This window comes from Cupressus sempervirens, chromosome 4 (assembly GCF_028749045.1).
Source record: "Cupressus sempervirens isolate cs-2001-9-10 chromosome 4, ASM2874904v1, whole genome shotgun sequence".
NCBI classification, from domain to species: Eukaryota; Viridiplantae; Streptophyta; class Pinopsida; order Cupressales; family Cupressaceae; genus Cupressus; species Cupressus sempervirens.
In genome coordinates, this window is record NC_143121.1 from 740,153,381 (window position 1) to 740,168,791 (window position 15,411).

The following is a 15,411-nucleotide window of genomic DNA, read 5'->3' on the forward strand; positions in this document are numbered from 1 at the left end:
TGATTCAATTCCTATTAAGTTTCCTAGAGATTTTCCAATTTTGATTCTAAGGGTTTGGAGATGTTTAAGCTCTAGTTGGATTTTTTACATTCAAACCAGTTGGGTGCTTGATTTTTCTTTTCATCACTCCAATTTGGTTCCCATGCTAGAAATTTAATAGAGTATCCTTTATAAAAGCAGTTTGAAATTGAAAAAAATTTATTCCTTATTTCCTTGTTTTTATAGTGAACATACAATGAAAAGTTTGAGAAGGTACTAATACTTACCTGCTGCTTGCAAATCTTTTCTAACCTCTTTACCAGGTTTGGGTGAAACTTACTTAGTCTGCTCCATTATGCAAATACGCATAGCTCTGCGCATTCCATCTATTTTTCTTCTACATGCATATCACTTATGATTAGTATATCAGAGTAAGGTTTATGATTAGCCAGGGTTCCTATAGAAGGATGTGCTACACTTTCCACAATGCCTTTCCTTCTATTTGTTCTTTTATGCGAGGGAATATAGGCTTTTAGGTTGTGAGGTTTGCTAATGGGAACCCTAAGGTCAGTTACTAGAGTAGAGATTTGTTGTCTAGGGCCTAAAGGAATTCTATTAGCTTCTCAAATTCTTATAGGTTTTTGCATCCTTAGAATCCTATCATCATCTAGATTTATTTTGAGTACTTTTTGTTCCTTGATCCTTGATGGTTTCTTTTCATATAGTGTTTTATTGAAAAACGCCTCTTTTCTTTTGATTATTGCATCTACCTGTAGATGATTTGAGATTGTTTCTAAATTTTTTTGGAGCACAGATCCCCTCATGTTCCTCCTTCTTGTTACTTGTTTTCATCCATCTTCTTCTTAATTGGTTGTATTTTGTTTTCCTTGCATTTTGATTATTTCTCTATGTCTAGCTTCATGAAGCTTGACTGCAGTGTTGAACACAACCTTCCTATAATCTTTAGCTTCTTCCATTTCAATTGATAAAATAACATATTTGTTATTGATGGGAAGGCATGAATGCTCATGCTGGCCATTTTTTCTGGAGTATAGGTGCTTCAAAGGGTCATGACTGTGTAGATTTACCCTATTAGGGTAGTGACTATTTGTTTGATAAATGTGCTCGAGTTTGGTTGGATAAACAATATTCTTAATTGCTTTTTTCCCTTGTACTGCTTTTTGCACCATTTTTTTCATATATTCTACAAATACTTAAGTATGTTTTAAATATTATTATCATAAATAATATTTTAATAAACAATATTATTTGGTTTTAAAAAAAAGTATTGTTCAAATTATATATATTTTTGGTTTAAAATATATTGGTTAGTATTTTAAATAATATTTTATTTTAGAAATAATAATATTGTTTGGTTAAGGAAATAATGCCTATTATTCTTTTAAGAAAAATAAAATCAATAGATGCTTGAGAAAATAAGATTATTTGGACTTTCACATCTAATAATTAATCCATAATTTATGATTAGAAATCAAATGTAATTAAGAATATTAGTTGAATATTAATACTATTTAATTTGGTGTTTCCTTTTAAAGAAGAATTTAGATTATGTTGATATTTAGATTGACTCTTTATTTGATTTAATTTTGAAATAAGAATTAACTCAACATTCAATTTGGATAAACTAAGTTGATGAACTTGGTCATAAATAGGGAAATTTATATTAAATAATTAAGTTATTAGGGGAGAGTAATAACTTTATCAAATGTCTTGAATTTGAATGTGTATATATTATGGAATTATTTCGACAGAGATTTGACTTTTATAAGGGATTCGTCTTTGTTTAAACAACCAAACATTTCCTCTAAACACTTATTATGATTTTTGCATTCCTTATGTTGGGTTTTTGGGTTGTTAGTAAATCAATTAGAAATGTATCCAAAGGCTTGGGAAGTTTATTTTGGAAAATTTATTATATCAATCTTTTAGAGTCTCGATTAGATCATTGACGATTCTATGTTTTATCGAAGTGTTGTTCATGTGTGTAATTGTGCATTGATCTTTATTTCTTACAACCATTAAAAGTTGACAACCACCATTGTGTTGTATATGATTTACTTAGTCACCTTGTGTAGTATTACAATAATATTATTTTATAGTTATTTATCTCTATGGAGTCAAAGTTTAGTGTTATTTTGGATATTGGATCCATGAAATGTTATTAAACTTGAGATGTCCATCATGGATGGATGAATATTGATTGTATCTATAATAAGATAGATGGTTTGAATTCTTGTATAGGATGCACCATGAGAATTTGGACTTTGCTTCATTGATTTACTTGATGGTTATGATGATCTTTGAATTATGAAAGGTTTTATAAACTTTGATTTTTTTTTCTCTTTTACTTATTAGAACCTAGAATAAGTAATCTAGGTGTATAAAGGGGGAGTGGCTTGCAATGAGGGTCGACCCACAAAGTGGACAACCATGACAACTCATTGTAAGTTACTTAATATAAGTGATAATGAAACACTCATGGGGTTTTGGGTTTAAAATGAATTAAAAAGATGTGTTCATCACCCATACCTCGAGTGCTCATAAAGGCTAGGATGTGAGTGGGAGAAGATGCTTACCTATTTAGAGAGACATTTAAGGAGCATATTTAGTTACCTTGTTTGGTTAGGATGTGAATGGGAGAAAATGCTTTCCTGTTCAAAGAGACATTTAAGAAGCATAGTTAGTTACCTTGTGTGTACAAAAGGTTACTGATGTCGCATAAAGTCATTGGGGGCAAGGGGGCAGAGGGACTGCCAGGTTACCTTAGAGTTGACTCATGTGATGACATTTCCTCTTATGCATCACATATTCCTGCTTGTGTGTTTGCCTTTGGAAAAGTATAATTATCATCTTTTCGATGTCGTTGAACCATTGTGTTTAAAGCTTTTAGGATTGCCATACTTAGTTACGTGGTTGTATCTCATGGATTGATTTATGAGGAGGACATGATATTGTCTCCTTAGCACGATGGGAGTAGACCATTTAAGTTCATGAGGTTAGGTGGTAGTGGATTTCTTACAATATGAGTTCTGATGGATTTGTACGAGTGCTAGTGCTAGAAGATTCTTGATGCACTTGTTTATTCATACTCATCACTCTTAGAAACTTGTTCCTTTCTCCTAATTTATTTTAGTTCATATATCTTGCATAATTGAAGTAATTTTTATATCATGGTTTATGTGTACTTATATTATTCTAGCATACCCTATAGCTTGTGTAGTGGATGTCTTGTATCGAGATTATTTTATGGAATCAATTTAATGATGAAATTTATATTGTAGTAATGGTTCATTCAGTAAGATGATGTATTTATAATCTTTGTAGTTGTGTAACAATGATCTTGTAATTAACATAGACACATAACTTAAATAATCAAAACTTAATACATGTGATACCTTGTTTAAGAATCTTAGAGGATTGTGACCTATGTTGGTAATATTAACTATGTGAATGTGATATGTTATCATTGTATTGCTTATGCACTTTTTAAAATGATGTGGTATAAACTTTGTAGACTTAAAAAAAAAAGTTTAATCAACTTAGTGACTTTAAAAGGTTAATTCCTCTGGGCTCTTAGCAAGGTACTACAATATATATATATATATATATATATATATATATATATATATATATATATATATATATATATATATATATTACTTGACATAAGAAATAATCTTGGCACTATTCATCTAGATTACAACTTGAAAAGATCACAATTAAAAAAAAAACCATATCATTGCCCAAGATAAAATTTTACCATATCACTACCCAAGGATCAGATTTTTCTCTAATATTATGTTGAGAAAAGCAATAAAAGCAAAGTGCTATACTAACATTGAAGAAAACAAAGAAAAAACAAATTATAAGTATTGAAGACATATTTTATTGATTTCACAAAGCTGATTTACATTGATTAAGATTTATAGTGTTGCTTTTTAAATGGATTGACCTAGAAGACCAGATAGACTCTCCAAGTTGAGCACTATGTTCTATGTATGCGATGGGAAAGTGAAATGTGCTCGAAAGAGTATTAACTGCTAAGCTGATTTTAGGGAATGAGTGTAACAAACATGCAAAGCCAAAACAAACTCTAAATGGAACAATAGTTTGGTTATAACCACAAAGTTGAAGAAAGTAATTTTCTTCCAATAGTTGCAGCATTTTAATAATTCTCATTGAATTCCTTTAATACATAATTATTTTTGATAATTTTACTTTTATTGATGAAATTAGAAACACATGTTGTAACTTTATAAATATACAATAGAAATAACTACTTCTAATCAATCTTCTTTTCCATTTTCAATTTAATGTTCAAGGATGAAAACTACAAAAGTTCATCCTATTCATGGTAGTACTCTTTATATGCCTTGGAAGAACTCAGGGTACAATTTGTTGAGAAAGTTGGAGTATTGTTTGTTGAAAAATCTGGGGCACTTCTTGAAGAACTTGGAGTAGCAATCCTTTTGATAGTGTCCATGTGTTGGGTTTTTGCTAAAAAGTTCCGTCCAAACTGCAACATTTCTAAATCTAACAAAGGAAAAAAAGCAGATATTACCTTGTGATAATTATTCTTTATAAAACGACTTTGAAGTATAAAAAATAATTAAAATTACATAAAAATGACAAAAAATAAAAAGTAAGCTCTATTATTCATTTGACTGTAATAAATATGATTAAAAACTTTAGCTACATAGTTATTATTTACAATTTTTATGAAGATGAGACAATACAATGTTAGGAAAACCTTCATACCCTCATCATAAGGCATTAGTATTGTACAATTGTTTCCATCCTTTAAAAACATTGACACCAAATATATGAACTTCTATTACTCTTCTATGGCATTTCTTTTGAAAAAAATAGTGCTGATTTGAATCAAATAAAATAGTTTTAAAAATGATATCAATCCTTGTTTGTTACCTTTTGTTACATAGCCTGGCAACTTGTGTTTGATTCTTGGTTTATTTCGAAAACTCCTCTTGCCATGAAACAATCTACTTTTTGTCAGCTTTGACTCCAATTTTTCTGGGTGGAAAGTAAAAATAACCAAGTTACCTTGTAATAATTCCTATAAGTTTTTCTTATGAATGCACACAATTGGTCTAAATATTTAAAGTCAAATATATGTTGTGCATAGTTTTCATCTACTCTTTATGTGAAGTAGAAAGAATATGACGCCAGACAACTTAAACATCACACATTAAGGCCTCATCCCTAGGCTAAAAGTGTTAAATAGTCAAAGTTGACTTATTTTTTCAAACTTAATTTCTTCATTAGTGTCTGATGTTTAAGGGTGGCCATAGGATGTGACTATCCTCCATATAAAATGTACTTTATTGACCATATTTCAAAATATCGAAAACAAAATGATTTTTTTTAAATTTTCACCATTTGCTCTTTCATAATCTACATATTTTGTGATTGAAAACAATAAAAAATTTGGAAACAAATCATCATATTTTTGCAAATCTGAAAAAAAAACACATTTGACTTTTTTTTGTCTTGAGATTAACCAGTGCCAAAAGAATATGCATGTTTTTATTATTAGTAAATTTTGTTTTTTTTGGAAGGCAGTGAATTCTTCTACAATTTCATGCAAACGCACAAAAGCAAAAAAAACTCAACCTTTGCAATTATAAGTTAGGCTATAAAGAGCTCACAGTATTTGGAATTGAAGGGAATATAGAGCATTTACTTACGGCATTCAGGAGCTAAGGTTGCCATGAATTCTGTCGTGGATTCGCTAGACTCCTCTGTTTGATCTTTATTCTCTGTCAAACTTCTTTTCTTTAGTTCAGCCCTTCGCCACTCCTCCACCCGGGGCGGTAATCCTAAAAGGCGCAGTTTTGGCTGGATCAATATGGTATAAGGAATTGACTTCCACGCGCTGTGACATCTCAGCATATCCAACCTTTCAAGCTTCGACAACTTGGTCATGCTTTCAGGAAGGCTCTCCAATTTTTCGCACCAGCTCAGACTTAATTGCTTCAGCTGTGATAGGTTGCCAATGCTCTCAGGAAGTTCATTTAAGATTTTACAACAAGTTAAGTTCAAGAACTGCAGCTGTGATAGGTTTCCAATGCTGTCAGGAAGGTATTTTAATTTTTGACAGTAACTCAAATTCATGTATTGCAGTTGTGAGAGGTTGGAAATGGTGTTTGGAAGACAGTCCAGATTCTGACATCCAGACAAATTCAGGGACTGCAATTGTGACAAATGAGTAAGTGTTTCAGGGAGGTTTTGTAAGGATCTGCAGTTAGTCAACTCCACGATCCTCAACTGCGATATTACAGAGGTAGATTTCTTCTTCATTGCTAAAATTAAGTCCTTGAACAAATTGGAGCTATACCACGTGATTGCAAAGAAACTAGAATCAACCTTTAGCCATCTCAAACTTGGAGGAAGACTGTCTATGCCATCTTCTATGTGCATATGCTCCAAATGAAGATACCAATGGCTAGGTGTGCACAACTTTGTAAGACACTGTGAATCACCACCTTTACAGAGACGAAGACGAGAGATATTAATAACGTTGTTGAATATTGAGCTACTTGATTGGGCAGTCTCCCATTGCCGGGTTTGCTCTTCTTCAGCAATGATTCGCCCGATATCTCGCACGTGGTCATGCATATCAAATACGCGTTTGTCGTCTATCTTAATCAACAACTTAATTGAAAGATTGGTGATTGCAGTGTGCACATTCTTGTACATGGATTTCCAGAACACAATGGGAGAAGTTGTGTATTCTCCAATAAAATAGCAAGCAATGTCCAGAAATATTTCCTTTTCCTAAGCACTCAGACCATTATAACTGATGTAAAGAGTTCTAAAAATGTGTCTGTTCACGGTAATGTTGTCAATAGTTTCAAACCAGCAATCAATGTCACTGAGATCTTGCTTATCGTACAAGAAAGCTCCAATTATTTCGAGAGAAAGAGGGTGCCCCTTGCAGGCCTCCACTATTCTTTGGGAGAGCTCTTCATAACCGGGAATCGGGGATGGTCTGAGGAAGGCGTGCCAACAGAACAGCTGGAGACCTTCACACTCCTTCAATCCATTCATTTGGAAAATGTTTTTGATTCAGACGTGGGCAGCATTGAGAATGTGTCGATCTCGTGAAGTTATGATTAGACGGCTTTCAGGAGTCAGGCAATCCCAGGCCAAGGCATCCAGTTGAGCGCGATCATCCACGTCATCCAAAATGACAAGGGCGCGGACTCCTCTCAGACGATCTCTCAAGAAATATTTGCCCTTTTCCACGCTGTACAGTTCTTCTTCATAGTTGACCAAATCTTTAAGAATTTGGCCCTGCAATTTCGTAAGGCTGGTGTCGCGGACATTAAATAGGAAGGAAGCAACTTCAAAAGCACCGTGAACTTCATTATACACGGCCTTTCCTACTGTGGTCTTGCCAATGCCGCCTATACCCCATATTCCAACTCTAACCACTGTTCTGGTTGATTCGAGATGCAGTTTCTGAATGAGAGCTTTTTTCAGGATTTCTTATCCCACTGGATGTATGGTGACTTGTAACGACAACCTATCCAATGTCTTTATTATGTCGTTCACCACTTTTTTCACTAGCTGAGCTTCAAAGCTGCACAAGGCGAAATTAGTGACAGCTATAAAACGAAGAAAGGAACGAATGCATTTTTTATCTTTACAAATTGAAAGGTTTGAATGTGCGAGAGAATAACACCAAAACAGCAGATGAATTTACAATTGAAGAAGAAAAATAAACAATATTAGATTTATCTTGGTTCACCACAAATGTGGCTATGTCCAGAGTGCAGAGTATATTTTTTTGACGGAGGTCATCTTTTTTGCCCAGGGCACGATTCCGGCTTCATCCATTTTAGATATCGTGGGCCTTGCACTCAACAAGACTTGATCCCTAGTGGGCTCTTTGTGAGCCTTTCAACTTCAGGAGTGCAGAGTATTGAATTAATATGAAAAGATATTTACAAATGAGCAGGAATACCAAACATAAAGACTCCAATAATATTACATAATGAAGAGTCTTCAAAATGAAGAGCCACAGTTTGAAGGAATGAGTTATTATGTCTCTTGGCCTTCACATCTCAACAAACTCCCACCTGAAGGAGAACCAATGCTGCAACTAATCACCCAATACCCTGCTTCAATGATGATTTATCTTTTCTTCACAAGTCCAAGAGAAGTCCTAGCACATTCAAACTTCTCTTTGGCAACAACCTTCGTCAAAATATTAGCCGGGTTGATCTTGGTGTTAATCTTAACAACTTTCAGCTTGCCTTCTTCAACTGTATGACGAAAAAAGTGAGCATGTGCATCAATGTGCTTAAAGCGACGTTGTGATCAGTGATTATGTGCCATGAAGATCGCACTGCGGCTATCACAAAATAGATTATATTCGCTTTGATGAACTTTCAAATCATACAAGCAATCGCTAAAGCCAAATCATTTCCTTTGCACATTCAGAAAGAGCTAAGTATTCAGCCTCAACTAAAGAGAGAGCAATGCAATGCTGCAACCATGAAACTCAACTGATCGCAGCTCCAACAAACATGAAGGTATAACCAGTGGTACACCTTCAAATATCCAAGTCTTTGGCAAGATCAGAATCAGTGTAACCTTGCAGCTGAACCTTTTTCCTCCAAAACATAATACATAATCTGAAGTGCTTTTTATATACTTTAGTATCCATTTGACGACTTTCCAATGAGCTTTTTTCGAGATTGCTCATGAATCTGCTCACAACTCCCATTGCATGAGCAATGTCGGGGCGTGTAGAAACCATGGCATACATAATGCTACCAATTGCTGATTTATAAGAAATTTTCTCCATGAATTCCTTTTCTTCTTGTGTTTTTGGGCACAATTTAGAACTTAACCGAAAATCATCAGCAAGTGGAATAGGAGCAACTTTTGCATTAGCAATGCCAAATCTCTCAACAACTTTGTCAATGTATTGTTTTTGAGACAAAGTGATTTCCCTCTTTTTCCTATCTCTTGTGATCATCATACCAAGAATCTTCTTGGCTGCCCTTAAGTCTTTCATTGCAAATTTGCTTGCCAATTTCTCCTTTAACTCATTAACAATTCTTTTATTTGTGCCAGCTACTAACATGTCATCAACATAAAGAAAGAAAATGATGAACTCACCATTAGGAAGTTTCTTGAAGCAGATACAAGGATCTGATTCACATCTTGTGAAATTGTGTGTGGCCATAAAGTGAACAAATTTTATATACCACTGTCTTGGGGCTTGCTTGAGGCCATACAAGCTTCAATTTAATTTGCAATAAAGATGCTCTTGTTCCTTCTTGAAGAATCCTTGAGGCTGCTCCATATATCTCTTCGTCTACATTACCATGTAAAAATGTAGTTTTGACATTAAGTTGTTCCAACTCAAGATCCCACGCTGCTGCTAATCCCAAATAGTTCAGACGGTTGTCATTTTAACAACACTTGAGAAGATCTTATTAAATTCTATTCCCTTTTCTCGATCAAACCCCTTTACCACCAATCTAGCCTTGAAGCAATTTTTGCCTTTCGCTTTCTCTTTCAACCGGTATACCCATTTTTTCCTAAGTGGTCTTTGATTTGGCGAAAGAGTAAACAAATCCCAAGTTCGATTCTTGAGTAAAGAATCCATCTCTTCATGCATTGCTGCTTGCCATTTATCACTGTTTATATCTTTGAGGGCAGATTTATAAGTAGTTCATTCTCAGAATTCCGAAACCAATATGGAAGGCTCTGCTTCTTTTGCAAAAAGAAGCTCAATATCAGAAAAATTAGTTGGCATTCGTCTCTCTAGTGGATTTCCTCAATTAAGGTTCTATGTTCTCTATTTGAGCTTGAACCAATTCAAATGGAGAACCAAAGACTAGGGTTTTTCCATTCAAACGTTTAACTTCCTGCCTCTGTGTTTGGTTACAACCATGAGATGGGAATGATGTACCCAATTCGTTTTGGGAATCATGTCCAGTGATGTGTGCCTTTGATGAAGGATCCAGAAATGAATTATCTATATGATGTGCATTACTCATTTCTTGTTGTCGTGTCTGTGAGCCGACAATCTCATCAAATGATTTACCACACTGGCTATCTTCGCCAATCATTGCACAATGATTTGGAGTATTTGAAGTGTTAAGATCTCTAGAAAAGCGTTGACCTTGGATATTATCGTTGGTGGAGCTGTTATCTTTATTCGCAGGCTGTGTAACACAGAGTTCATTGAACCTGTCACGTCTTGTCACAATTTGTAGCGAACTAGTATAGAAAACAAAATTATCTTCTCTGCCAATAATGTGGCTGATTACATTGAAAGATGAATGTCCACCATGTTGAATATAAGCATTGTCAAAGGAAGTTCGCACATCATTGCATTTAACCTGTTCATCAAAAATTGCAACAGGGGCACGAAATTGTGGGTTTTCAATGCTATTGACAGGTGCTATCTCCATGTGATTATAGTTGCCCTACATTCCACGACATCGCCACTTATTAGCCATGTGATTGTGGCTCTATTTTCCACTGATTTTGTGGTAGCATAGGGCTCGCCCATGTTAGAATTGGGAAAATTCAGGTCATGGTTTACGGAGTGTAAAGCCGCTATCTCCATTGTGAGAGGGCGATCCCCATTTGCTCCACCGTGGCATTCATTCATCGGAGAATTGGGACTGTCATGACTTCTACAGTCCTGAGGAGAGAGCATTGTGTGGTGGGTATGAAATGTCATCCACCATGTAAGTTTGAATCAAATTATTTTGTCTTGGTAATGATGAGGGTGGATAGTTATCTGTGGAAACCTATTCACTGCTCATAGAGAAGTGAGATGAATTTCCAAACTGTGATGTTTGTGTTGACTGAACAGAGTGCCCATGCTATAAATTTGTACTATTGTTCATCATATCAAATAGAGGAATGTAGGAATCTCATTTTTAGAGTGAAGAAATACCTTCTCATTACAGATTATATCTCTGCTCCTAACTATTTTCTTAGCGGTTAAATTCTAAAGTCTAAAGCCAAACTGATCTTCTCCATATCCAATGAATATATAAGGCTGTGATTTGGGGTCCAACTTGCCTCTCTTTTCTTTGGGCACATGTGCATAGGCTTGACACCCAAAGATCCAAAGATGAGAGTATGAGACTCTTCTTTCTTGCCATTCCTCTTCTGGAATTCCAAAGTTCAATCTTGATGAAGGACTTTGATTGATTAAATATATCACTGTATTACATGCTTCAGCTCAAAACTCTTTTCCAAAACTTGCATTGGAAGGCATACATCAAGCTTTCTCAAGTGTAGTCTTTTTGAGTCTTTTCGCTGCCCTATTCTCTTGACGGGTGTAGGGAAAAATGTGCACCTTTCGAATACCATTATCTGCACAATAATTGTCAAACTCCAGCAAACAAAACTCACCTCCATTATTCATTTTCAAGCATTTAATCTTGTGACCTCTTTGGTTTTTAACCTATGCTCCATAGAGTTTTTGGGACGGGGATGTTTTAAGGGACAAGAGTGTGTTTCTCGTACGGGTACGGGTCGAAGCCAAAATTATGGAGACGGGACCTCAGGGGACGACGATTAAAAAATAGGAGATTTTTTAATATATAGAGACAGAATTCAAATATGCATATCATAACATTGATAAACCATTCACCATAGACATTTTAGAAGAACAATACATGGAATATTATCAAATGGCAAACACTAAATACTTCCATTATAACAATATGTCAATATCACATACATATATAGCAAAAATCAAAATGCCTAAAGGCTCAAAGTACCATGCTGCAATCAGAATGAAATTAAGAGAAGTTCAACTAAAATAGTTAGTAAATACTAAACGCAATATTTTCTCACTAAACGCAATCTTTTCTCACTAAACACAATCTAGTGTTTTAATAGACCAAATATGGGTTGCTGCTACTGCTCTTATGTTTTTTTCTTCCACTTAGCAAGTATGTCAAATCTAAAAATGATTAGAAGATCTAGTGTTTTAATAGACCAAATATGGGTTGCACATTTTTATTATGTCTTTAAGACGACTAGGGGTCGTGCGGGCAGCAAAATTTAGAAAAAAATATTTTTTTGAGGGCATTTTTCCTTTACTAGATTGGTTGGAAAAAAGGGGATGACCAGCAGTTTCAGGGACGGTTTTGCCCTCCCTAGTACTGCTGGCCGTCCCCAAGTTTCCTGCAAAAAAAAAGGCCATTTTGAGAACATTTCCAAATTTGCCAAAAAGGGGATGACTCAAGGTATGGCCAAAATCCAACCCCGAGTCCCTGTTTCGTACCCAGTACGGGTATGACCCCAAAATTATAGGGGACGCGTCCGCGTGGAACATAGTTTTCAGCAAGAACTTTGAATTTAGAAATGACTTCAAATTTATTGGCCATCATATATCCAAACTTTCCTAGTACAATCATCAAAGAAAGTAACAAAAACTTTGCACCTCCTAAAGAACTTACCTTAATAGGATTGACGACATCCAAGTGCACAAGTTCCAATGATCTTGCCTTCATGTCATGCCCATCTTTCAAGGAGTTGACCTGCTTTTGCTTGTCGTAAAGACAATGTTCACAAATTTCCAAGTTTGCTGATTGGAGACCCGGTAGTTGATCTCTTTTAAGCATTACTTCAAGCCCTTTCTTGCTCATGTGGCCTAATCTTTGATGTCCAAAGTGCTGCATTGCTGCCCATGACTAAGAAAAAAAATATATTTTACCTTAATTTGGGAGCATAGCGAACATCCTTTAACAACCATTGACGTCCATCTTCTAGCTATAACAAAATATCAACTATTTCACAAGATTTGTTGTCTCCAAGAAATACCTCTCCAAATTGTCCTTCATGGTAATTTGTGAAGCAATTTGTACATGAAGTGGCATGGAAGGAGGCTCCAGAATCTATCACCAAAGAATTTGATTTGGAGTAGCTTGTAGAAAGAATTAAGACAATTTCATCTTTCTCATAGGCTATATTTGCTTCAATATTCCTCACTTTTTCTTGTGCTTTCTCTTAAGCCTGACAATTTGGCTTTGAGTGGCCAAACTTACCACAAAACCAACACTCTCCATTCTTACCTCTTGACTTTGATCGATTGGGTGACTTAGATTTCCTTTGATTGTAAAGATTATTACCTCTACGATGGCTTCTTCCCCTTTGCTTGGTGCTGACCATGGTGAGAACATCACCGGATGAGAAGTCTTTGTTACTCATTCTCATGTCTTCACTTAGTAAAGTGGCAACAACTTTATCATAGACCAGCTTTGTCTTCGTGGAGTTTGAAGTGCTTACAGGATCTCAACTGTCAAGTAAGGAACACAACAAGATGATGGCTTTGGCTTCATCATCTTGAGTCATACCAGCTGAGGATGCTTGACATAATCAAGTGTTCAAATCATTTATATGGTTTGACATCGCGGTCCCTTAATTTTCAGCTTGTAGAGCTTCTTCATAGTGAAGATTTTGTTTGCAGCCAATGCTGTCTCATACATGCTTTGAAATTTGTCCCAAACTTCTTTTGTTGTCTTTTTCATTCAAAACAATGAACAAGACATTTTGCGATAGCGAGAGAAAGATTGATACTATTGCCTTATCATTAGTCTATTTCCAATCATTCGTCATTGAAGCTAATTTCTTACTTTTTCCTTCAATTGCAATTGATAGGTCTTACTTGATCAGCAATCAGCACATGTGCACTTTCCACAAGCTGAAGTTCTTGCTAGCGAATTTCCAATCTGCACAACTTGTGCTCTGATACCAATTGAAAGGTTTGAATGCACGAGAGAAAAACAACAGATGAATTTACAATTAAAGATGAGAAATAAACGACACCAGATTTATCCTGGTTCACCATAAATGTGGCTACGTCTAGACTGCAAGTATTGTATTAATATAAAAAGATGTTTACAAATGAGCAGGAGCAGCAAATATAAAAACTCTAATAATATTACATAATGAAGAGTCTTCGAAATGAAGTGTCAAAATTGAAGAAAACAGATTATTATGTCTGTTGACCTTCACATCTCAACACAAATGTCAGTGTAATTGCTGGTATATCCAGTTACTTTCATCCTTTAGTGGCTTTTCTGATAGCTCTAGCATTTCCAATGATCTCCTGTGTATTCGTGTATGAGCGTATTGAATTAATATATAAAGAACTTATTCAATACTATTTTATTTCCTTCCAGACTGTATCGTTGGAATTTTTAATTTTTTTTTGAAAATTTGAAAATGCAGAAGATATTTACGAAACTTCAGGATAAATTCTTTATGATTTCAACGATTTATAGTAGAAAATCTGCTAAAAAAATGCTGTACTTTTGAGATCTGAGGAAGAAAAAAAAGACTTTTCGGTGCATTCTGTAGGGAGAATATCCCGTGCCCAAATAAGAGATCAACTTGGTTCTTCAATTATAAAATGTTTTTTTTCATGTAGATGGTCCCATCTAATTCAGAGTGGTAAGTAGAGTTTGAACTTTCAACACTGTAAAACTATGTATATACGGTAGCCTATTTCGATTTATTAGAACTGAGTAGTTTTTTAAATTAGATTATTTATGTATATGTTTTTCCAGTATCAATGTTTTAAATTTCTCTGATCTATCATCACTTTATTGCATCTCTTATTAGTAGAAAGAGCATAGGCTCGGTAATTTGATTTATATGCAATTAAATATCGTTTATTGTTCTGAACCTTGCATCTCTATTTTGTGTTCTGTTTTAAATTGAGTAGATTTTGGATTAGATTGTATCTATAATTTTTTGTATTATTATTTTCAGTCTACTAATAAGTACACACAATCTAATCCAAAATCTATTCAATTTAAATACACAATCTAATCCAAAATCTACTCAATTTAAATACTAATGAATTGCCAAAATCTTGTATCTCTATTGTAAAAAGTTATTACATGCTTCCTCTTTATTGTTTGGCCAACGAAGTATACCCTGTTTTGTTCAAGAGCAAAAATTATAAATATTTGCTATACTTCTTTGTACTTCTTAGTACTTATCCATCTAGAATAGCTGGAGAATCTTATCGTTTTAAAACATAAAAGAATACCACTAAATACAGTGAAGGGGAAGTTCAGTAGTCTCTGATGATGTTCATGTTCTTGCATCTTATGTCATGTCCCCAATTTTTGGTGACAGTTCGATTTAATTAATTTAATTAATACTGGTTGTCCAAGGACGACTAATTAATTATTTTAATTAAATAAATAAATAACTTTATATTTAATAAAGTGACTTGGATTATAAAAATATTTAATAAAGTCACTTGAGGGATAAGATCAAAATTGTTCTAGAAGTCTCTGGAGAGGATGGAGAAAAAAGAATAAATAGGCACCTCGGGGCTCCATTCGAATAAGGCAGTCGATTATCTCTCTTTGTGTTTTCAGATTGTGA

General features: G+C 34.5%; 1 protein-coding gene across 1 annotated transcript; it reads right to left on the reverse strand.

Annotated features, from left to right (window-relative positions):
- Window positions 1-4,256: 4,256 nt before the first annotated feature.
- On the reverse strand, window positions 4,257-6,339 carry LOC149563475 (uncharacterized). Its single transcript, XM_089824018.1, has 3 exons — window positions 5,706-6,339; window positions 4,927-5,031; window positions 4,257-4,533 (listed from the first exon to the last, which is right to left on the reverse strand). The coding sequence occupies exons 1-3, from the start codon at window positions 6,316-6,318 to the stop codon at window positions 4,346-4,348; spliced, it is 906 nt and encodes a 301-aa protein (XP_089680144.1). The 5' UTR covers window positions 6,319-6,339; the 3' UTR covers window positions 4,257-4,345.
- Window positions 6,340-15,411: the final 9,072 nt, after the last annotated feature.

Coding starts and splice junctions, on each gene's coding strand:
- LOC149563475 (XM_089824018.1), bottom strand. CDS start 6,318: ATGAAGAAGAAATCTACCTCTGTAATATCGCAGTTGAGGATCGTGGAG. Junction 5,032..5,705: donor AACCTTAGCTCCTGAATGCC/GTAAGTAAATGC, acceptor CTTTCCACCCAG/AAAAATTGGAGTCAAAGCTG. Junction 4,534..4,926: donor GCCAGGCTATGTAACAAAAG/GTAACAAACAAG, acceptor TTCCTTTGTTAG/ATTTAGAAATGTTGCAGTTT.